The sequence below is a fragment of the Melospiza georgiana genome, chromosome 2 (assembly GCF_028018845.1).
Source record: "Melospiza georgiana isolate bMelGeo1 chromosome 2, bMelGeo1.pri, whole genome shotgun sequence".
Classification (NCBI taxonomy): Eukaryota; Metazoa; Chordata; class Aves; order Passeriformes; family Passerellidae; genus Melospiza; species Melospiza georgiana.
The window spans coordinates 58,145,951-58,171,207 of record NC_080431.1 but is presented as its reverse complement, the minus strand read 5'-3'; the positions used below and the strand labels follow the sequence as shown (position 1 = coordinate 58,171,207).

The 25,257-nt window shown below is 35.5% G+C and overlaps 1 protein-coding gene across 5 annotated transcripts in view; it reads left to right on the top strand.

The window, feature by feature from the left end:
- NBEA (neurobeachin) overlaps positions 1 to 25,257 on the top strand; it is a 452,410-nt gene that overhangs the window by 390,589 nt on the left and 36,564 nt on the right. For all 5 annotated transcript variants that reach the window (XM_058019299.1, XM_058019300.1, XM_058019298.1 and 2 more), the window contains 2 exons: positions 6,552 to 6,704; positions 17,017 to 17,184. In XM_058019299.1, coding sequence (XP_057875282.1) covers positions 6,552 to 6,704; positions 17,017 to 17,184 — 321 coding nt within the window. The remainder of the gene's footprint in view (positions 1 to 6,551; positions 6,705 to 17,016; positions 17,185 to 25,257) is intronic.

Below are 25,257 nucleotides of genomic sequence, written 5' to 3'. Positions count from 1 at the left end.
TACAGTATTAAATAATTATAGGAAGTATCTTCATTTTTTACTAACAAGGTCTAATTAAAAATAAAAAAGGGGTTTTTTTGGAAAGCAAAATCCGGAGAGTTTTTTACATCAGTTACTGTTTAAGAAAGAGGACTATAAGGTACATTATTTTCAAGTGCTTCAGTAAGTGCTGAAGTAGGTCAATTTTATCTAATGAACTGAGATTTTTAAGTACTGCAGATGCTTTCCACAACTGTTCTTTTACAGCCTCAATGTTGTCTCAAAAAATACATCCAAACCACTTTCACAGAATTCAGTATTAAAATTTAAAAACCAAGTACCTGAAATTTGCAAAAGCATTTGTCTCTCTTTAGGAAGCTACATTTCTGTCTGTCCAGCTCCTTTTCTCCCATGCTTGTTTCCTCCCTGGCATTCCCTCTCTGTTTCTCTCTTTCTTTTCCCTCCTTCCCTTTCCCCTTTAAATATGTGTAATCTCTTCTGGGACTGAATTATTTCACACTGAGCTAATGAAAATAGGGCTGTGGCAGTAGCTTAATCAGCCTGAAAACAAGCTGTAATTCTGGCATCTTGAATTGTGGCAAAAAGTAGACCACCTTTGAAAAATGAAGTGTATGATAGATAATTGCTCAATAAAGGATTAAAGATTTACTTAGACCATGCTGTTCCTTACTCTCAGGTTGTTTTGGTTCATTTTCAAGAAACTCATTCACCTACAGTGGATGAAACAGAATTAATACAGTATGTGCTGTGTTAGAGTGGTAACACACAAGGGAGAGCCTGGATAGCACAGTTTATTTTATTGTGTCTCCCTTTATCAACATCGACCTTCTCTCGAGATAATCAGTACAAGCTGGAGGAAGAATGAGCGTTCACGGGGTGACCTTTGAGGAAGCAAGTCACCCGGAAATGACCATAACTTGGCCAGTCAGCTTGCACATTTTTTCCTTTCTAACCCCCCCTCCCCCTCCCCCCTCCAGTTTTTGGTAACATTGACTTTCCCAGAACCTCCTGTTCAGACGCTAATCTTTCCTAATACCTCTCAAACTTGTTATATTGTTTTTTGAATAGTCTGTTTAGAAGTTAGAAAGGTAGCTCTGACAACATGTCAGTAAAGTGCCTTAGTGTGAAATGGAGGAACTCATGATTGACTCATTGACCCAGTACTAGACTCTTGTGGAATTAATGGATGCCAGGGGATCAACCTTTTGGGAGGAAAAGAAAGAAAGAAATGGAAGCTTTAAACCTTGAAGTGAATTATACTAGAAAAGTGAAAACGTCTGGGTTGAATTTGATTTCATTGGGAGGCCATAAATGGCATACCCTTAGCAAAACCTATTAAACAGAAATGTCAGATTTGATGCAAGTGGTGTACAATTATAATAGTGTTAATAGCAGTCCTCTACCACCTGAAGACATATTTTTAAAGTTTAATTTCTCAGCAGTTTGGATTTGTCACAGGCTTGTAAATTAGAAAATGCATTTGGGGGATGTTTTCTTATATGAAGACACAAGGCATATAATACTGTTAACTATACCTTGGGGTTTTAGTATAGCTATTAAAATAAACAAGAGATCACATTTACAGACAAGAAATGTCTGTTATAATATTAATTTTCCTTTTTTTTTATACACCCTTCAATAGCTTTACTGCATCGTTCTTCATGTGAGAAGAGCCAAGCTTGAGAGGCAGCTGACTATTAAATGATGGAAAGCTAACCTGTCTTATTAGAAGTGTGAATGAAAGGGGAGCAGAGGAGGTTACCAGCTGATGAAATGTCAAGGACAACTAGACAGAAATTACTGCAAATAGATTTAGATCACAAAATCCCTATTTTTATTAACTCTTTGAACTCTAGATATTTCTTGTGGTAAGAAATTACCCGTGACAGGTAACATATTCAGAAAGATTTATTTAGAACCTTCAATGTCTTTTGGCAAGAGCAATGAAGCCAATAACATTTACTGATTAGTTTCAGTTAATGCAAAATTATAGGTCAGCTGAGTTGCATGCAATATCATACGCATTTAAAATGCTTAATTGGTCTGTGAATATTTTAAAAATTACAGACTTTTAAAAGTTTAGTTTTCTGTGTGTTTTTTCTTTGCATTCCCTCTTTTTATGCCTGCTAAATGATGTAACTTGTAGGGAAGCTGTTTTATGGGTTTGTTTGTTTTGATATTTTCCTTCATGGCCTGATTTGCACTGGCTGACAATGTATGTATTGTAGGAAAAAATATTTTGAGATTTATCTTTCATGAACATTTGTAGCTTGAGACCTAAATTTCTCAAAGTCACAGTAGCTTCAAACTAGCATTTCTTTGCACAGATCTGGCTTTACATTTACCTTTTACCACTAGTGCCACTGAAGGTGCAATAGGATTTTTGAGAAACCTCTGATCAACTATTTTGTCTGTCAAGCAGAAAGCAGATTTGGAGACAGAAGGTCCTCTGTGTCATATCCTTTGACATAAATACTAACTCTGAGTTACATTTTTCCCCTGCTAATTTTTAAGTCTCCTTGTCCCTATCTTCAGGGTGAATTTAACAATGACACTTCTGAAGTATGAAACTGGTGATTTGTAAAAAGCTGTGTTGTATGACAAATTACACTCTGCTCTGAAGTGAATGAAAAATAGCAGATGCTGTCAGAAGAGTATGCGATCTCCATCCCCAATGTAAAGCCTACAAAGGTTGACAAAAACATTTATTTTGGCTTCTGTGTGATGAACATGTGACAAAATATGATATGTCCAAAGTATATAAAGAAGTAAATTAAGTTATGGACTGTTTAGCAATAAATCTGCTAGCTGATTTAGGAAAGTTAGAGGAATATTTTGCATTTCTGTAACAAAAACAATGGAGCAATACATCATTATCCTTAACTTAGACTTTTAGGAGCTTGAAGGCTGTAAATCTGGTAAATAATGCTTTTCAAACATGCAATAAACAATGCAAAGAGAAAACAGTAATTTATTCTCAGTATCTGGGATGGATGATAGCTAGGATGAGGGAAAATTTACTTAGATTGCATAATGAAGGATTCAGGGCAGTTATTAGGTAAAACTCCCCAGATGAAAAACACTGAGACCAGTTGATGAAAGAATTGTGGAATTGCTCTCACTCAAATTCTGGGACAACAGGGTAGACAGATAGCTTGCTGGATAGCTGAACCTCATCTGGAATGGAGAAATGGACACAGTCACCTCTCTGGATAGCACCCTGAAACTGCTATTTTTTTTGAGGTACCTTTTTCCTGTCCATAACAGAAAAAGCACCAAAAGAGCACCTCTCTCAAGTCATAATCTTTATTAGAATATGAACTGGCACATACCCACTTGTGAAACAAATTAAAAACAAACTCTACATGAGAAAATATTAATAGGCTTTGAAAATAGTCCTTGCTAGTGTTATATTTTCCTGCATTCTTTTGTACATTCTTGCAACTTTCAGTGGCTTCTTAGTTAACACAATTCTCTCTGGGCCCCAGTTGTCATCTTGTCATCCCCTCTGAGGTTCACTCCTGTCTGTTTCTTTTCCCAGAAAGCTCCTGGGCTCCATCCTTTCTGCCTCACTGTCCTTGCTAATCCTTCCTCTCTCTGCCTCTCCCAGTTTATACTTCTCTTACTGAAACATGCTCAGGGGCCCTGAGGAAGAGGATTTTTGCCCTTCTATGCCCAGCCACTGCCTGCCTTTGGCATGAGATAGAAGAGGTAGCTTCTTCAGTTTCTCACAGCAGAATAAACAATGTACACATAAAACCAAATTTTTATCAACCATGTCTAGCTTGATTGTATTTTCTATTCATCTAAGCAGCTAAATACATGAATCTGATGTTCATACATACAGGGTGCCCCAGGCTTTCATACTGGGCCTGTGTTTTAGTATATACTAGTTCATCCTCTAGAAATGAGAAGGGGATATATTTATCTGAGCTATTTTTAAGCACTGTGGTTTCTTAGTCTGGTAAGTAGTGGAGATGGCAAAATTACAAGAGGAACATCAAATGGTATGAAAGAAAACTGAATGGTTAATTCAAAGTATGGGAAATATGTGAGTATCTGGGAAAGGTCACATGCAACATGGCTCACATTTCAAGAAAAATTTCAATTCATGCTAAATAGCACTCAAATAAGCACTGTAATTGTAGGCTGCACTAAAAATAACATTGAAGAGAATGCTGAGACTATAACACAGTGGGTTAGTTAATCCTTTTTAAATACTATGTTTAGTTTTTTTTATTTTGACCAACAAAACAACCTACAAGAGATGTGTAACTGAAATGATTAGGATTCTAGGGAGAGTGTTATTTGAAGAGGATTCAGAAGTCTGGCACTGGTTAACTTCCAGAGCACAGGAATAAGACAGCTCAAACTAAACATACACAACACAATAAATCTTATAAAGAAAGTTAATCACATACTTTTGTTTATTCTATTTCTATTTATGTTTTCTGCTATTCCAGACAAGGGAACATTAAATTACCCTGAAAGCAAAGAGCAGCAAAGATAAACTTACTAAATAGAAATACCTTTAAAAATACTCAGTGACTTAAATCCCTTTGTTTCAAGATACCCCTTCAGCCAAAAGGTTAGTAGAATTCAGTTAAACACTAGATGTGTCTCTGGGTAGCACAAATCTTTCAGGTATGTGTAGATGTAAAAGTCCACAGTTACATGCTATGACATTTAAAACTGAAAACGAAAATTTAACAAATAACTTTTCTTTAGTGGAATTGAAGGACTTGGTTGCTGTGACATTGAAGGTTAGTATGCCACCACATTGAATAAAAATTGATAGTATTTGCAACCAGTGCTATGTGCTTCAAGGCTTTTATACAAGGTAGAAGCAAACTTTTTCCTTAATAAATTCTGCTTCATTTGAATATTGGCTTTAAGATTAATTTTGACTTTTTGATATTTCTGAGGTCCTTATGGATTTTTCCCTTTTTTTAAGGCAATGCTCTTAGTTTGTCAGTGATTTGTGTGGTAGTATGTGTTGGGTTGTGAGTCCTGGGATAGTGATTTGTTGAAGTCCTGAAAGATTTCTGTATAGTTTTCTCCAGCTCTGAGGACCATTCATTCTATTTTGGGCTCCATTAGAGAAAACCAAAGGGCTTTCTTTGGAACCTGAGATTTAGTGAATCATGTTTTGGGGGAAGGGGGGAAGAGTGCTTTTAAGAAATACTCTGAATAAATTAGAGGTGTCTATAATAAAACTTAAGATGGGCATTATATTAATATTTTTTCTTTTAACATTATAGGATATTCAGGATTTCTCTCATTTTGACTTTGCTCTGGCTGCTGTTTTATTATGTACTACATCTAATAATTTAATTCTTTCTTTTCTGTTTGGAATTGTAGCTGGTTTCATGATGAGTTATTCAGGTTCAGGCATGTCTACTTGGTTAATATATTATAGAAGTTAGATACTGTTTGGATTTGCATTTTAGTCTAACCTATATTAGTATATTATGATGTATAGAAGTAATTAAATTGCCTTCCTAAACATACTTAAAATTGTAACAAATACACTTTTAAAAAAATCACTTTGTAAATTTGAAAGGTTGCTTTAACTGCTCTATTCTCTGTGGAGTTGCAGATCAGATTTAATTAGATGAGTTTGTGTCTGCAGTGGGGTTTTTTGCTTCTCATATCTGCAGCCTTTGAAAGGACCACAAAGAGACTCAGATTTCAGGTGCTGTGTCATCAGTTTTTATCATGTTACCCAGCTGAATGCCATAATGCTTTTAACAATGTAATTTGGTGAATTTAATCCATATCTGGGTATTAGAGAAAAGGTAGTGAGGTTTAAAGCTTTTTTGTTTTTACTGCAATTCAATACTTAATGCTAAAATAACAGGAGCAAACAGCAATATTCATTATGTCAAAATGGATTACTGTTTAGCTATTCTGGAAATTGAGAAAACTTCACACTCCAAGTTACCTATTGTTTATTATCTGTTGCAGTTATTGATTTTTCACTTTTTAATATCTGTCTGAAGGACATTTGTTGTACTGATATTTTTCCCTGTGTCTGTTCTTGAATTTTTCTTACAGTAGAAAAAGATCTTCACCATGTATTATTTTTCATTATAATGGTAATCCAATTACCACTTTTTCTTATGCAATTAAAGAATTAAAGAAAGTAAGATCAAGAGACTGTTATATCTGCAAATTTTCCCCTTTTGAAATATTTTTGTTAAATAGTAATTTAAAAATCCAATATATTTTCATATTGAAGGCTTGTCATAAATTTTCTTGTAGCTATTATTGTGAAGAAGTCTCCTTTACTCATATGCACTGCCTTATCTAAAGTTGTGCTTTTCATAAAAACAGATATGGGAAAAACAAAGTTTGAATATTTCATTATGCAGAATACATTTGACTGTAAGTCAAAGAAAGCAGGATATAAAATTTCTTTAAAAAGGTGCACAGAAACATAAAAAACCTAGGAATGCTTAAATATGTAGCACAAGAGAGCCTGATTCTCAGAGTACAATTTAGCATCTCTGTTAAATGTGAAGTCTCATTGTGTGTTTTCTCCCTGCTAGGAGTTAATTCCAGAATTTTACTACCTACCCGAGATGTTTGTCAACAGTAATGGCTACAATCTAGGAGTCAGGGAAGATGATATTGTAGTGAATGACGTTGATCTCCCTCCCTGGGCCAAGAAACCTGAAGACTTTGTCCGTATCAACAGGATGGTAAGCTGAACTTTAATTTAGTCTAAGGGGTTCTGTATTTTAGTCAGCTAACCTAGTTCTGTTTTTCATCTCTTTAGAACGAGATTTAGAGAAATAAAATAAAAAAGCAGAGAATTTGCATTCTGTCTTGCTTGACAGAACCCTTTATTTCATAGTAGATTTTCCTTCCATGTGCCCAAATTATGGAAAGTTAAATTCAGTTATCTACTCTCTTGTGAAAAAGCATCAGATGTGCATGAGCCTGGCAATGCAAGATAGCCTGAAAAATTTATGTCTGCTCCTCCTCACCATCTTCTACATCAAAAAATAAAAGAATATTATAAATGCTGATGTCTTGCAAGCCATCTTGTAGTTGTTATTCACCTAAAGATATGCACTACCTGTTCATCAAGATGAACTGGAAGGTGTAGAAATGTGAACATAAGCAAACAACTGCAGTCTTTGAAGAAATTCTGCAAAATAACAACTCTGATGTAAATCATCATGTGCCCTCCAGGATTTAAGCAGTAGAATATTTCTGGTGTATATTTTTTCTTTAATTTTGATAGACATTTTATTATTGATAAAGTTAAAGCATGTGTATGCTTTTAGTAGTTTTTAGGAACAGCAGGGTATATTCAGATTCTTTGTCCAGCAATACTTCAATTTATTGAATTGTTCTGGAAATAGTTCTTCCGTAAAATGCATATTGCTTGTCTTTCTTAAAGAGTCAGGACTGTGCTTTCAGTAAACTGTGGGTTTCCATAGGGTTGCAGAACTGTTCATTTTATGCATTATTCCCAATAGTGTTTTTGTGGTAGCATTGCAAATCTAGCAGTGTGTTGAATTGTTTGGATTTTTTTTTTTTTGATCGGTTTGGTAACGTAATATTAAGAACTGTCTGTTTAAAGAAAATCGTTCTTTGGGAGTTGATAGAAAAAATAGCTCTATGAAATTCAGAAGAATAGAAGAATATTATAAAACAAAACCTATTCCTAGATGTAGATGATTTAGAAGTGTCCTCCATTTAGAAGAATAAGTGGTTTGACATATGTACAACGGTCTCTTAGGGAAGTGATGGCAACCTCATCTCTTGAGACATATGAAATGTACTACACAAACCAGGAGAACTGTATTTTGTCATTGATAGATTAGTCTGTCATTGACAGGAAGAAGCTGAACAACCTTTCTTATACCAGATATATTGGAAAATTATTTTTAAAAACAAGTTATTGTCTCAGCTGCTGAAAATAAATTCAAGTGCAATTTTACTAAAAAAGAGGGATGTGTACTGAAAGGATCACTGGAGTCCATTAGAATTCTCAAGTGTGGGATGTGCAGTCACAGGCTGGTGTCTGTGGAGTGCCTGTGTTGCTGCATAGAGCACTTTTTGGGTTGTAGTTGTGGCTAAAACCAAACTGAGCCCAGGTGTAAGCACACTGAAATTGGCCTAGAGGTTTAGTTTTTAGTTCTGAAAGAACCAAATTGTGATTCCTTGGTGAAAACAGAGAAGCAAGCTGCCACCTATTGGGGGATATAATGAGAGATGCATAGTAAGGATTCCTATTCTTAAATTTTGTAAGAATCTTCCTTTTATATTAAATGGTACTTCATTAATATTTTCTTTCCACAATGTTGGAATTATTACTAGGAGGATAAAAGGTACTATGTGATAGAAGATCACCTGGAAAAAAGCTTAAGCTTTAGTTTATTTAATTTCCCTTGTGCAATTCCTGCTTTTTGGAAAGTAGCATAGCAGCTCTTCAAATAAACTTTTTGTGCTGTTGAAGACAACAGCTGCTTACACAAATTTAAAAAATAGCATTTAGGCCTCCTTAGGGCTATAGGACTTGATAGTGAGATAATGACTGATTCCACATGAGTGTAAGTATGCTCAGACTGCCAGGAGACAGACAAACTGGTGTTAAGACTAGAGTAGTATCATAATTACAGGCTTCAAATAATTGAGTACTCTGCAGTTACTAAAATGACTAATTATCACCCATTTGAATCAGACCCTTCCTCTACTGTTTTCCAGCCCTTTCCTCACAGATGTGAGCATTATTCCATTCTTGTACAGTTTTGCCAGGAGGCAGTTTCTGCATGGCCTTTATTCATCTCATCATCTACTTTTAGCAAGAGCATGATCAGGAGCTAAAATTCATCTCTACACAGATACATGCTGTCTTCAAATGAGCAGTCAGGAACCTTGAAAATGATAAAGTTAGAAACTGCCTACAAAACAGGAGAAAGAGGCATAGATTTATTTGAATTAGATGCAGAACATAGACTGAAAATCACCTTGGGAGGAAAGAATAGAAGATAATAAGAAGCAGAAGTCTGGAAACAAAAACAGTACCAAAAATAGAGCAGTAGCAAGGTAGGGGTGACAATGAACAGCAATTAGATTAGATAAAATTCTGTAATTCTATATCGACCAGAAATAAGTGTATTTTGATGCCATCTATGGAGAATCATTACATCACAGAGGATGTAAACACTTGTACCTATCTATGGTCCTTTTGAGACTGCACCTGGAATATTGGATTCACTTCTGGGTGACTAGAAAACAGAAGCATTCACATTTGGATGGAGTTCAGAGGATAAAAACAAAGTGAATAACTTTGGGAGTTTAAAGAGCATGATATATGCATAATATTTTACAAAGCTTATTATGAAGAGCAAGTAGCTAAAGAAGGATAATCCTTTTCATGAAAATGCAGATAGTATGTATAGTAAGAAGTAATGGAATTACAGTTTCAAAATGTAATAATTTGAATGTGTTATAATTTTTAGAAAAATTTCCTCATGTAGGGTTTTATTAACACACACAACAAACTGCCAGTACCCCTTTTTTTGGTCACTGGAATGAAACTGGTCAAAGGAACAAATACAAAAGGGATTGGAAAGTTTGACATTCCCTGCCTAATGTCTGATTCCATTATTTGAACCAGCCAGCAGATGTATTATTCAGTTAGGTCATCCCCAGGCCAGGCTTTGGCTGTTACATTTTTTCTTGTGGAAAAAAATAGCCTGGGTGTGATGCTGATGTGTAAAACACAGCAAGATTCTGCAAGCCTGGGATTTCTACAGCAACTTAGCAAAGCAAGCAGTGAATATGTTTACAGAAAACTAAGGAATATTTCAAGTAAGGGTTTTCCTGATCCCTTATCTATTAAAATCAGCAGTAATAATTTCATTTCAGTGAGAAGAATCCTATGTGGTAGTGCATAATGTACAGTGGGATCTTTTTTTCCCTAACTGATGCTGTTTTCTTTTGTTCTTTTTTTTTCTTTTGTGCTTTCTGCTGGTATACATTATGTGTAATTTTATGTGGGAGTAAATAAAATCCTTATATACTTCTAGCACATTTATGAATGTAAGCATTTTCTTTAAATAACAGCAAGAATGCCATAATTTCATCCTGATACTTACCAAAGAAAACACAGAATAGCCTAGGAAACATCACAGAGGCACAGGGTCATAAATCAGCACAATTTAACCAATTGGTTAACAAGCTTTACTAAAATTCTATGCAAATGAACAAATAGCAGGCTAGGATTTTTTATTGTATCTTTTGATTGCTCAGGTGGTTGTTTTATATTTCAAACTAAACATGGAAGTAGAAGTGGAAATGGTTTTCCATTGAAAGAGATTCCTTTAAACTTGTGAAAATTAGACTTACTAAAAAGCCTGGAAAAGACAGTCAAGTTACTTTCAAGCCCTATTACACTATCTTCAACATTCGATTTCTACATCAGGGATTGTTGTAGCAGTTTTATTTATCCATACAAAGCTAGACTGATTACTGTGGAGTTACTCATGAAACATTAATAAAGCACTATGTTCAATGCTAACATGATTATGGTCTGACCTCAGCAACGGTACAAAGGACAGAGGCAGAAAGTGTCCCTGATAACATTACCCTAATGCTGGGCTCATCAATCATAATCTCCCAGTTTACCAGGGAGAAAAATATCCACGCATAAAACCTTCCACAGATGTGCATCTGTAGTCCTACTCAGCCTCTCAGTCCCCACAGACTCAGAGCAGTCCGAGAGCCAGAAATAGAACAGACTCAGTCAGTAAGTCAAGCATGTTAAATCAAGGCAGGGAACACCACTGTGAAACACTGAAGCACAGCTTTTATAATAAGCATTCTTTAGTTTTGAAACAAAAGATGCAGGATTGTGTAATTCAAAGTTAATTATAATGATATTTTAATTATGGCTTATGCACATATTAAATTACAAATTGCAGTGCCGAGAAAAATGTATTCATGATAAATTATATTTTTGAAAGACTAAACCATGTCTTGTTTTTGTTATACATATTTTGTTCCTATTACATAACTGTTACTGAGATTGAATTTTCTTTCTGTCTCTGAAATGATTTATTTGCACTCTTCTGCTGCCAATTGCATTTTTGTACCATTCCCTGGCTATTCAGAAGCATGCATAGTATTTCATAATTAAAAAGCTTCTTGAATAGTCATTAGAAATATCTAGTATGAAATCTCTGTGCTATGAAAATCTGGAAGATCTTTTCTCTTCCTTGAATTGTGATTTGGCAGCAATTGATATTTCTCTTCTACCGGATAAGCAGTAGATAAGACTTGATATTACTTCCTCAAAAGTCACTTGGATTTTATTTTGTGTATTGCCAAGATTATGCAAGTAAAAGTTATTGAGGCAAAAGGAGTTTCAATCTACTTCAGATTTTTAAATTACTTTTAGCAGAGATTTTTTTTTTTTAAACCTGCTATACTGCTGAAAAATCTTACTTATATCATGAAGATGCTTACATAAAGGATCAGTTTCTCTGCAGACATCCCTGAATAACCCAAATCTGTATAGTGTACTTTGTCACTTCTATTAAAATATTACTTTGCTTAAAAGAACATAACTGATCTCAGATAGCAGTATTGCCTGAAATACTTGATGAGGATAGTCAAGGATTTCCCTTTGATGAGTGCAAGGAATAGTAACTGAGGATGAGAAATATTTGGTGGAGAGAATCTGCAGACACTGCAGAGGACCATGGATATGAGGGGAGAGGAGAGAAACCCAACTCACAGGCTGATGATCTGTTTTTGAGCAGATCTGTAAAATCAAACTATCTCAGAGTAATTATAAGAAAATATACATAAATATATTACATATAATTTAATAGCAAGATGGAAAGCTTTTTGGAGAGACAGACAGCATATGGACATGGAGGGCAAGGCAGGAACTGCAGAAAGAGAAGGTGCAACCATGGTCCAGACAAGTGGCAGCATCAGGATTTCCCACTTCTCTGGTGACAAAAAATACCTGGATAGATATTTTATAAATCCAGAACTTATGATGTTTTATACAGCATACAGTCTGTATTACAATAAAAACCACTGCCTCCTACTGACATGCCTGTGAAAAATACCTTTAATATCAAATTAGAATGAGCATAGGGGAAAGTGCAGCATTCATAAAGGTCAGAGAACAACTATAGTAAGAAGTAATTTGGTTTATTATAACTTTATTTAGTTTTAAAATCAACTTACTAATACCTCTTTCTATTTTACAACAGCTGCAGGTCAGATTTTGGAACATATGTGCATACACTTGGCTGTAAACACGAAAACCCCACAAAATATGTATAAACTATATGTATAATAATACTTGCAATTTACCTATTAACAATAAAAGTCACTCCACTGGAAACAGTAACATGTTAAACACCATCCTTAAAGCAAAACTCATGAAAAAAAACTTGACTGGAATGTTGCTATTTGAAAATGAAGCCCTAATAATTGTTCAAACAAGATCACTTTAGGAGTGCTTGAATAAAACTCTGTTTTGTGTACATGTTAGTTATGATAGATAACAAGATGGATATTGGCTTGTTTCTGTTTAACTTTAAGAATCTTTAAAACCCATATTACAAATTATATAGATATGACATAATTATATCAGTCATAATTATTATTTTTTTAATGCTTCTATCACTCATATTAAAAATGTTCATAAAATTAAACCCCTAAAATAATTTAAATCCAAAGTGCTGATTTTTATGGCCATCACCAGCTTATTTTAAGGATATTATTGTTGGTTTTTTTTGTATGCTTTTCCTACTGTACCTACAAATTATGTTTTATACAGAAAATTCCCTCACCCTATTCCCTACTGAGCATTGCATATTCTTGAGGAACCAAACGATGTACCGTTGACAGTGAACAGCTCATAAATTTTCAGGAGGCACTTACATGGAGGGGGAGTAGCCTGTGCATTAGAGCAAATTAGGGAGAGGATTCTGTAAGTATTGCATGAGTAGCATTGCAGAAGTACTTGGAAGAAACCAGATCAGACCTGATACAAGAAGCTTTCCCTGGACTAAAATAAATCGAGATTATAAAGCCTTGACCCACTGAGGGTGGTGTGGGACTTTGTAGCATTTTGGTGGCCCTTCCTTGAGGACACCTTTCCTGTTTTTCATGCCTGGTGCCATACCCCACAGGATGCCCTGGCTGGGAGGCAATGAACATCACACAGCACTCATTTCACCCTGCAGCTGGAGGCTGGGCAGTGCTAAGACCCATGAGGAGCCCTTCTTCTTCACAGCTCTGGCTCCTCTCTCCACCTTCTATTCTCGTCCTTTCCCTAAATTCTGCACCAAACCACACAGCTTCCACTCTTCTGAAATACATAGCTCAAAATAATTATATTCCCTTGCTATAAATTTCCTCAAGGTTTCTTCAAGAAACGGAGGTTCTTCCCTGAGGAATTAAGGACCATTATACTATATAAACATAGTACAATAAAGCTGTTTAAATAACTGGAGACAAAGACATGATATGCAGTTGTTAAAAAGTAGATAATTTAATAAATTATTAAATAACTATTAATCCATGTGAAATAGAAGTTCTCCAGACCTACTAGGGTCAGTAAGACCTTCTCTAGAATGAAAAGGTGCTGAGTAAGTGCTGGTCGTGCAAGTGGAAACGGCCTTAGGGAAATATAATATATATGTTCAACCCCCTTAAGTCTTTTAACTTGAAAGGTCAAAAAAAGTGCAGTACCCCTCATGAGCAAGACTGACAAACCAGTCACAATGAACAAGGTACTCAGGGAACTAACTTTTTACTTGAATCTTCAATGGCGACCTCTCTTCCCATACCTCTTGAGTGACTAGACTGCAAAATGGGGACTTGGGGAGCAAAGCCCCTCCCACTTTAAGAGAAGACCAAGTTGGTGGCCCCCTGAGGAACCTGAGCATGCATCTATGGCACCTGATGAATTGTATCCCAGAGTCCTTAGGGAATGACCTAAGTTGTCAAGCCACTCTCCATGAAATGTCATGGCAGTCAGGAGAAGTCCCTGGTGACTGGAAAAAGGACAGCACTGCTCCCATTTTTAAAAAGGATAGAAAGGACAACCCTGGGAAATACTGACCACTTGCCTGGGAAAGTCGTAGAATAGATCCTCCTAGAAGCTGTGCTAAGACACATGGAGGGCAGGAAGGTGATTTGGGACAACCAACGCAACTTCCGCAAGGAAAAGTCCTTCCTGACCAACCAAGTGGCCTTCTATGATGGAGTGATGGCATCAGTGGACAAGGGAAGGGTTACAGGTGTCATCTGTCTGGATTTGCTTTTAACATGGTCCCTTGCAACATCCTTCTCTCTAAACAGGTGAGAGATGGATTTGATGGGTGAACTGTTCAGTAGATAAGGAATTGATTGGGCAGTTGCATCGGCTTGGTGACATCAGTGACAAGTGGTGGTCTGCCCTGGGACCAGTACCATTTAATATCTTCGACAGTGACATAGACAGTAGGATCGAGTGCACCCTCAGCAGATTTGCAGATGGTACCAAGCTGAGTGGTGTGGTTGACACACCTGAGGGGTGGGATATCATCCAAAGGGACCAGAACAAGTAAAGGAAGCAGCCCATGGGAATCTCATGAGGTTCAACAAGACTAAGTACAAGGTGGTGTGTCTGAGCAACCCCCAGTGTCCACACAGTCTGGGGGACAACAGATGGAGAGCAGCCCTGCCAAAATGACATGGGGATGGTCGTGGATGAGAGACTGGACATGAGCCAGTAAAGTCTCTTTGCAGGTTGGAAGGCCAACCTGGTCTGCATTAAAAGCAGCATGAGCAGCAGGTCCAGGGAGATGTTTCTGCCCTTCTGCTCTGCTCTGCTCTGCTCTGCTCTGCTCTGCTCTGCTCTGCTCTGGGGGCGCCCTACCTGCTGTCCTGCTTCCAGCTCTGGGGTCCTCAGGGAGGACATGGACCTGTTAGAGTGAGTCCACAGGAAGGTAACAAAGAGGACCAGGTTCTGAATTATCTCTCCTCTGAAGACAAGCCGGGACAGCTGGCATTGTCCAGCTTTGCAAAGACTCTGGGGAGACCTTATTGTGATCTTCTAGTACTTAAACGGTCCTATGAGAAAGACGGGGACAAACTTTTAGCAGAACTTTTTGAGATATGGCAGTGGGTAATGGCATGAAATGAAAGGAAAATAGATCAGACAAGATATAAAGAAGAAGTTTTTTGTAGTTTATAGGGTGATGAAACATTGGAACAAGTTGCCCAGAGATGTGGTGAATGTCTCATCTCTGGGGGCATTCAAGGTCAGACAGGACAAAGCTCTAAGCAATCTGAAGTAATTGAGGATGTCTCTGTTCATTGCAGTGGGGTTGCACTAAATGACCTTTTGAGGTCCCTTCTAACTCAAACTGTCCAATGGTCCCATGTTTTTGTGATTCTAACACCAGTGAGAGGATATTAGATGAGAAAAGTGTGAAATACGCCGCATTTAAACCAAGCATCAATTTTTTTCAAACACATTGTCTGATCTTTGAGTAATCAAAAGTTCTGCTGTTTTCCTGAAGTGCTCTTAATATTCTAGAGAAAAAAAGCTAATTTTGACCAAAGAAATAGCTAATTTTTTGTTAATTACATGTTAATAAACAACTAAAATAATAATAAATATATAGAGATCAAACAAAATTATAAATATTCAAAATTCAGATGCTCAAGAGAACTTCTAGGCTGATTGCTGCAAATGGATTTGAGGTGTATGCTAGAAAGATAACTGGCTTTAAATTCTAAATTCTTAAAAAGCTTTATTACATACAAAAGGAACATTAAAAAATTAAGCATTTAAAAGTAAGGAAATGCTTTATTGGTTGTTGCTGTGGCATACTTAATTTTATCCTTGCATGCTAGCATCTTGCACTCTAAATGATGTAAAAGTCCTATGGAAAAGATTATATGGAATGATGTAGTTGCTGATATATCATTTTGAACATGCACAGTACAATATAATTAAGGACATGGCATTTTAAAAATATTTGTTGAGAAGCATGATTTGACACTAAAGAGTATTAGTTAAATATTATTTAGCATGCAGCAATGTTAATGCTATTTTAATAATATTGCATTATGCATATGATGGCTTCTGATTTTGAAAAGGAAATAACAAAATTTTGTGTGGTTGCCTGCAAGATTTCTTTGTGGCTTTTTATGGTATGCTGAACTTAAGCCCTTGAAAACTGAGCTACATGTCAGCTCTTAAGCCTGAGCCTTCCCATCCATTTTCATCAGAGATAATAGTCACTGGTTTTGGCAGAAAAGTGTCCAGTTTTCCACGAAAGCACAGAGAGTTCTTCTTCCATGAGGAGCATTACTGGGAAAATCTCTGAGGAATGGTTACATGATGGCCCAGGCATGGCTTGCCTTGTCTGAGGCTAGTCCTGCTTGTGTGGTGGTGAGAAGGGGGCTGCTGCCAGTAAATGGCATGGCATGGTACTACAGCACCTGATGATTAGTTCTGAAGCAGCCTCCTTTTAATGTAAATGAAAAAAAATTAATAATATTTTCCCGAAGTTTATCAGCTTGTAAAATCTGAAATTTCCTCAGAAAGACATGAAGCTCTGTCCTAGCTGGGAAGTGTTTGTGCTGAGTAGTGGCAGTGTGATAAAAACAGGAGGAATTTCCATTTTAGATTTAAGACTAATTATAACTAGTTTGAAAATGAGTTGGAAGACTGTTTTTTTGAATTTTCTTTCCCATTTCCATTTTTTTCTTGACAAATTAACTAGCCTAATTGAAAAGCCCAGAAATTACTAAAATACTTGCAGCTGGGAGAAACTCAGTAGCTGAGAAGAAAATTAGCATGATATAAAGGTAAAGGAAAAAGATACTATCTTTTTGATGTTTCTCTCAATAGAATAAGTTTATTTTTTTTAAAGTTTGAAAGATTGCAAACATATCAAATAAGTCTGAAGAGAAAATGTAGTGATGCCTGCTATGTTTTCTCAGTTACTTCCTAATCCTGAATTTCACTTGCAGGCCCTGGAAAGTGAGTTTGTATCATGTCAGCTTCATCAGTGGATTGACCTTATATTTGGCTACAAGCAACGAGGACCAGAAGCCGTGCGTGCACTCAACGTTTTCCACTACCTAACATATGAAGGCTCTGTGAACCTGGACAGTATCACTGATCCTGTCCTCAGGGAGGTAGGTGTTTACTGTCATTTCATGCTAAAATCTGCTGTCATCTCACAAGAAATGGTACTTTTTCCATCTTTCACTGCTGAAGAAAATGGATGTGTCTGACTTGATTCAGAATTTAGGCCCCAGGTGATTTCAGAAGCAAGTATGAATAAACTAGCAATGAAACAAATGAACCTAATAGATTTAATATTCAGTTATGGTGTAGGAAATTACATTGCAATGTTTATTCGTTACTATAGTGTCTGCTATATTTTATAATTTACTTGTATTAAGTTCACTTAGCAGAACTGAAAAACTAGAAAAAACCTGCATCATAGTAATAGAGAACAAAAGCCTAACCTTTAAGTCAGATGATGGTGAAAATGTGTCTGAGAAAGAATGTATTTTCTAGAGTGATTGCAGCAAATATTTAAATTATTTTTAATCACATAAAGTATAATTGAACTGTTATCAAAATAGAAAATGCTTTCTATTTGTTGTGCATTCAAGTACTTATGTTTATATATGCATATGAATTAAATATATATATATACTTTTGCAATATATACAAGTGAGTATTTTAGATTAATCAGTAAATTCTAAAAGAAAATTATTCTAGATATCCTGCTACGTTTCCTTCCAGTGACTGTATTTGTTTTCACTAAGACTAATAATTTTAATAATGGTTTTCTAGTACCTATTAATTTGCATGATGATTTTCCAGCAACATTCATTTGTTGGCTAAAACAATTGAAATTTGGTGTAAAGTGTGAGGAAGCAACAGCTGCTAGATGAGTACTGCTGTGATGAAGCCCTACACACAATCTTCCATTCCCCCAGATAGCTGCCATCTGCTGTATGCAAAACAGGAATAATGTACATTGCCAGGCAATGGGGTTTTGTTTGTTTGTTTGTTTCCAATCTTGCAGACAGAAATCTACAGATTTCAGAAAGATGTGGATTCCAGAAAGCATTCATTCAGCTACCTACTGAGTTTTGTCCTTTTTTTTTGTTTTGTTTTTGTTTTGTTTTCTATTTGGTTTTGGTTTGTGTTTCGGTTTGATTTAGGGTTTTGGGATTTTTTTTCTTTGGTTGGTTGGTTGGTTCATTTTTACTAGCGCATTGCTGCATTCTGTTACATTTGGTGATTTTTTAGGAGCAGAACTAAAAAACCATTTAGACCCCAGACTTCCTAGAACTGGATTTTCACTACATGCACTGTAAAGCTTAGATTTTTTAAACAACTAATATTTTCTTAATTTTAAGACTGCCACAATTGCTTTGACTCCCCCTGCCTCAAATATTTAATGTTGACATCTATATAATAATTTTCTGGATTTAAAACTTTGAGCATGAGAAGATAGGCTCTTCTAGATATAAGAAGAAGCAGTGTTTTTTAAAGTATAAAGCAGGTGTTCAGCACCATGAATACAAGGAATTTGCATGGCTTAGGGTCCTGATCTGCATGGGCAGACTCCTATGTCTTGACTTTTAGGGTCTACTCCCACAGGGCAGCTTGTAGAATTGAGGTCTGTCTGTCTGTCTGTGCACCTTATCTAACATCTTATGACATGATGAGACTCTTCAGCTCTCCTGGGGCTCTACTTGCTTGCATATCTTGTCATCAGAAATTTAAGAAAATTCATGGAGACATTTTTGTTCACTCACTTGTACATCTAACCCATGACCTTTAAATCAATAACATGTAAACATCTTCTTAGGCAATTTACACTGTAAATTTCTAAAAGCACAACTTAATCTTCATTGCAATAAGTTAGATTTGTAAATAAATTTCACTGATAGCAATGAGAAGGAAAAATTACCAGAAAAAATAAATCCTCCTTATTTTTGTTTTGCATAGATAATAAAGTTGTAAACATCCATTTAAAAATACTATGCTTTTACTTCCAAGGCATCTCAGGATTGTTGATTTTTGGTTTTTCATAAGAAAATTAAAAAATACTTGAAATTATTTTTAATCAGAATTTACAGTGCATGTTTAAATATAGATGGATTTAGACCTGCTTTCTGTTTTCCTGGGATCTGTTTATGAAACTAGTGCACATTCTCTTGCCAATAATAAAGCATTTGACATCTTGATGGTATAGAGGACCATGCATTTGATGGTCATGTTTCTGTTGACGGTATATATTATGAGGTTTTTTTGCTTTTTTGCTGTTGTTCTATTTGTGCTTGTTTGGGTTTGTTTGACTTTATTCTGACTTTTGGTAAATATTCCAGAAAATAAATTAAAATCAAAAAGATATTTTAAAAGCCTCTGAAGACCCCTTGTAAATACAGGAATTAAGGATAAGAACACCAGCACCTTTAAAATAGTGATCAAAATTATTTATCATATTTTACAGTGGCAAGTGGTGGTATCTGGCATTTTAATTTAGAAACACTGCAATTTAGAATTAATTAATTAATGTCCTGCAGTTATCCAGGAAAATGCATGTCTTAGTATCCAAATTCTCTTGATGTTTATTTTGTAAATAAACTAAAATATTGTGGTCTTGTGTCACAGAAGATGGTGAATGTTCTTAATACTGTAAAATGACTGTAAAATAAGCCAATCAATACAACCTTATTGGCAGCAGCCATTATCAGGCCAGTGGGCTCAAGTATGGCAGTAACTGTGGCCATAACTAATTTCATATTGAACTGAGTCCCAGGTAAATCTATCCAGCGAAATAAGTCTCCAAATAAAAAAATACGCTCCCATTTAGTCTGAGCTGATTGAAAGATGTAATTTCAAAAGGTGGAAAGGGTGGTCACAGCCCTGTGACCTGTACCTTGGCCCTTTCACCCTTTACTTGAGCACCTCACTTAACCACTAAAAATATGTTCTTAGTTTTCTGTGAAAAATATTAAAGTTACTTCTGTAGTCATCTATCTACACAAAAATATTCAGCAGTGAAACAACTGATCCCTGCCATTCCTTACATTTTTCTCATATGCTTTGGGAGCTCTCCAAGAAATCTCTACTGTTTAGCATTGGAAAAAGGGCCATCCTGTGTTATTGTTCTTTGCAGACCTATTAAATAGCAGATTTTCCATCTGATTTTCTTTCTTCAGTTTCCATATAGAAAATTCCTACTGATAGAAACCATAATACTGAGATAGTTAAGTTTTAGATTACTTCAGTCTATGAAATCACATACATCTGCCCCTGGAATACCCTGGAATACCAAATACCTCTGTGGCAACTTAAGGTCTGCACTGGATGGGTAAAATAAACGGGTTTCATTTCAACATAAGCAATTTGACTTTTTTAAACAACTTCCTAATTTCTGATACCACAAAAAATAATTAGTCATGATAATTTACCTCAAGTTGTTACAAGGGCAACAGGAAAGTCCTAATTTACATGCACCATGGAAAAAAAGTATAGAATTGAATTTTGTGGTTTCAATCTTTTATCATTAGAAATTGGTAAATTCCTCAATTCTATCTGCGATAATACTCTCTTAGTCTCATATTGAAAAATTACTTTCATATTGTAATGAGGAGGAAAAAATGTGTAACAAAATAAAATAAACATTTTCCAGGCCCAAAATCCTTCTTCTTTTTTTTTTTTTTTCACTTCAACCTTTTTTAAAGTAAGAGCAGTGAGGTGGAAGCTTAAACTTGAACAGCTTAAGGATATTGATTCATTCTTACTTGACAGGTGGAATAATGGTTGCAGCACTAACCACAGCAATTACAGCATTAAAATGTCAAGAAATTAGAGGTCAGAATAACAGATAATTTTCTTCCTTTTGTCAGATTAAAAATTGACATTCTTTGACAGCACAGGATTTCTGGCTGAGAAAATTATGACAGCTTAACTCATCTTGTACTTGTAAGGCAGTAATTGATAATGAACTTTACCATGACAGTCTTCTCCTGTGGAGAAACATGACAGAACATCCCTGGTACAAAGCCTGTATCTCTTTTTAATATGTAAACAGTAGTTATATTGGACATTAGATGTTATTTGGAATTGTCTTTACTGTTAGTTTACATCATAATCCAAATCCTTTTCCACTAGACAGACTTGGCTGACTTCAGGGAATTGATGCTGAGAATGCTAATATATAAAGAACAATATAGGAAATACGGTTTATAGTTCTTTGATGTTGTGGCTCCACTTCTTTGGTAAAATGTAGTTCCTCCTCTGGTTTCTCCCAGAATATTTGTAGATTTTAGGAGCTCCTTTCCTCCCCAAACACCTGGCAATGAGGGCACTCAAAAATCTATTGACTTCAAGTTAGGAACTTGAATAACACAAAGTGTTGTGGTAGAAAGGAAAGAAAGGAAAAAAAAGAGTTGTGGTAGAAAGGAAAGAAAGCCAGAAAATGCAATAGATGAGACAAAATTATTTTTATTTATTACTACATTAATTTAATACCTTGTAGATGAAACACAAAATAATTAAGTGGACAGCTTAGTGCATAAAAGGCTAATCACATGTTGTACTGAAAATACATCTAACTTGCAGAAAGGTACTATTTGGGGGTTTTAAATTGTTTTGGGTTTTTTTAAAATCATAGCCAGATCTCTGTTTATTTCCTTTTTTTACACTTTCACCTCGTTTGTGATTAGAAATATTTGGAAAATTTTTTTCAGCTTTTGGTTTGCTTTGGACTCAAGGACAAATTTGTATCATCATTGTGTTGAGCTGCAAATCCAACTTAGCAGCACAGTACAATGACTTTCCTGTGACTGTTGCATCTTCACCATATGCTTCCATCTCCCCAGTCCAACAGGAATTATTGCAAAGGCGTAGTAAAGCAAGGCAGTGTGGACCTGGTGGGCTCAGGTATTTTTCCTGAGCACCTGTCAAGATACCTGAGCATACTTGCAACGCACACAGCAAATTGAAAAATGATTAAAATTGCTAGTGTTTGACAGGCAGTTGCTGTGCCCATAAACTAATCCTAGTAGGATAGTTTTTCTGGCAGCTAACAGAGCATATGGCCTATGCAATATTTATTTCTTTGGTGATGACTTGATATTTAGCATATTTAAATAATTTGAAAAGTCATAATGATGTGGTAGTCTTGCAGTGCTTTCAGCTACCCTCATTTCTGGGTTATATTTTTCCTCTTATATTTTCTTCTGTTATCTCTTTCTTTGATCTGACAGGAATAACAAAGCATCCCTCTGGATCTGCTATAGTGAAATATGCCCACAGGAAGCAGAGTAGATCACATCAGTTTTCACTTTTTTTCCCCTCCTTTCTTTTTTCCCCCCTCTTCTTGCTGAAACACTTTTTGCTACTACAGAGGGCTGACATGATAGGGCTGTCAAGACTCAGCAAGATAGATATATCTTTAACAAAGGGAGCTGCAGTGCTAGCCCTTCCCTGGTGACTGAACCTGGCAAATTTATGAGGAAAAAATTAACACGCTATTCTAATAGCACTATATAACACTTCCAAGGTAACACCAGCCCTTGCCACCAAGTGCTTGTTCTTCCTTTCTCTCAGAGTTATTCATATTTATTCTGATTTAATTTTTAACTTGTTAAGATCTTTTTCTTCTGGGAGCTGTTTCTTTGATGTGACAAGAATATCAAAACCACCCCTATGGATCTGCTTGATTGAATTGTACCCACAGCACTGGCCATTTATATGTTCACTTGTATTTAATTGCCTCCATACAAGAAATGGTCTTTGCTTCCTTACTTGGAGCAGTCTTGTTTAAGCGTGAATATAGATAGTGGTGAAATTAGTTGGAAGCTGCATTTGTATCAATCTGCTTTTTTCAAAGTTAAGTTAAGGAATTCAAGTAAAAGCTATCATCAAAGTAGAAATTATTTTCCTGTGTGCTAAGAGCTCTATTCTCTAAGAAATATGTATTGCATTCTATTGATTTTTGTCAAGAAATCTACTTCTTCTTCATTCCAAATAATGTTTTTCCTCGACACACAGAACAAGGATTTTTTTTACAAATTTATACTGGTTTGGGGAAAAAAAACTTGACTATTTTGTACTATATTTGGCCTGTGTGTTTTATTGCAGTAAGGGATTATCAACAGAATATTAATGGATTTTTTTTAAATAGGAACATATGTGGATGTAGTATAATAATTTGTATGTCTTTCTGGTGAGTTTCTGAGCTCTGTATCCTTCTCTAAGTGGAAAAGGGAGAGTTTTAATTTGCTGTCACTTTGTTATGATAACTCCCTGTAGATCAAGAAGCAAAACACAAGGACTTTTTGAGGGTACAATATTAATTTCTGTAGGTAAAGATTCTTGAAGAAGACACAGAATATAAGAAAAGACAGATTCTATAAAATCAGAATATACAATAAGGAATTAATATAAATTGCATGAGGTCAGTTACTGTATAGTAATTGCCCAATGTGTAGGCTTCTACTTGGATAATAATGTGTGCACTTCCATATCTTTGTTGTTCAGGGAAAAGGGCTTTCAGAAGGTGTTTTCTTCAGAATCACCAAAACATTTTAATTATGCATCCAATTTGAGTATGAAATTACTTTTTGGGAGGACCTACCCTAAGTAACACAAGCCATTTATGACAAGTCAAAAATCATATTTGGATCCATAGGATTCCAATTTTAAAATGTCATACTACCATTGCTTAAAACAATAATCCACAGTTAGATCAATGATTGATCATGATATCTCCTGTTAAAGAATGTATTACAGATAATAGCCAATATTTCAAGGAATCTGTGATGATCTGAATTCATAACCATTCTTGGATCATGCTGTTACATGTTTATGGGAATTCAGAACCTTTTCAGAATCCAGAAAAGACACAGTCTCTTAAATTAAAACAAGTGGCAATTGTTTGTGGCATAGAGGTAGGGTTTTTGTCCAAAATTGCCCATTAGAAGGTTTGGAACTTGTTTACTTTTTATTGTACTTGTGATTAAAATGCTCTTTATCCAGGCAGAGCTAAGCACTGGCACTCAAAGAGCACCACCAGCTTTACACCGAGAATTCAAATGGAAGAGCTGATGGTAACTTATTAAGCTGATGAGACTTGAATCAGCCTATTTATTACATATTTCAGGTCATTCATTCATCTATACTGCAGTGAGTTTGTAAATAACCCATATTCCAGAAAAATGTCCTCTAATACTTCAGCCTACCTGAAGTATTATTTGGAACAAATTGTTTTGCCCGTTCTCATCTACATTTAAAATTCCATGTGCATTTCAAACCCTGGAGTCTTACCCAAACTGAGCTTAATGTTTTGCTGATATGGAAAGAACATTAACCACAATTGCTCTCTTTTATTGCAGAAATATATAAAATATAGGTCTTGTGCATGAAAATTTCTTCTTTATTGTCTGGGGTTTTTTGTTGTTTTTCTCCATATGGATGACAGGTACCAATTATTGATTTTTAAAATTAGCAACAAGCATTTTCACATACACTTAAAGTAATATTTTATGCAAGGGAGAGAGATGTGAAAATAACTGCAGCCAATTGTAACAGAAATAGCTGGAAGGGGCTTCTTTTTTCCTATTAGCACAGATTTCAGTTGTATTATGCTGTCATTACCTCAGCATAAATTAACCATTATTCAAAACATTTCCCACAGAGTAGTTTATTGGAACAGATATTACTCAGTCTAAGTATCTAGTCATTCACTTAGAAAGATGCAAAGCTGAGCTTTCTAAATGTTTTAAACATATTGATAATGTGCCTCTTTAATGCCATTTTGAAGCCTGTGTACAGTATATCTATATTATTGTTTTCAATTTATGTCAAGAACAAAGTGAAGTTTTGAGGAATGTGTTCTGGGAAATAACCCAAACAAAATTATTTCTTTATAAACTAAAACTTACAAATAACTGAGAACATTTATTTTAAATGTAACAGTATAACCTTGTGCCAAAACCAAAATTCTAATATACACTGAAACCTGATGAATACTATACACGACACCTTTCAGTATGTACCTTTTACCTATTCCCCATCAGTCCTTTTTTTAGATGAAAGTTTTGAAGGTTTGCCTGTTCTCTGAAATAGATCTTATGTCCAGCAGTGGATAAATTGAAGGCTGGCAGATGGCTGGAGCCTCATCATAAGCACAATTTGTAGTAAAGAGTATGGGCTTTCAAAATCTCAGTGCA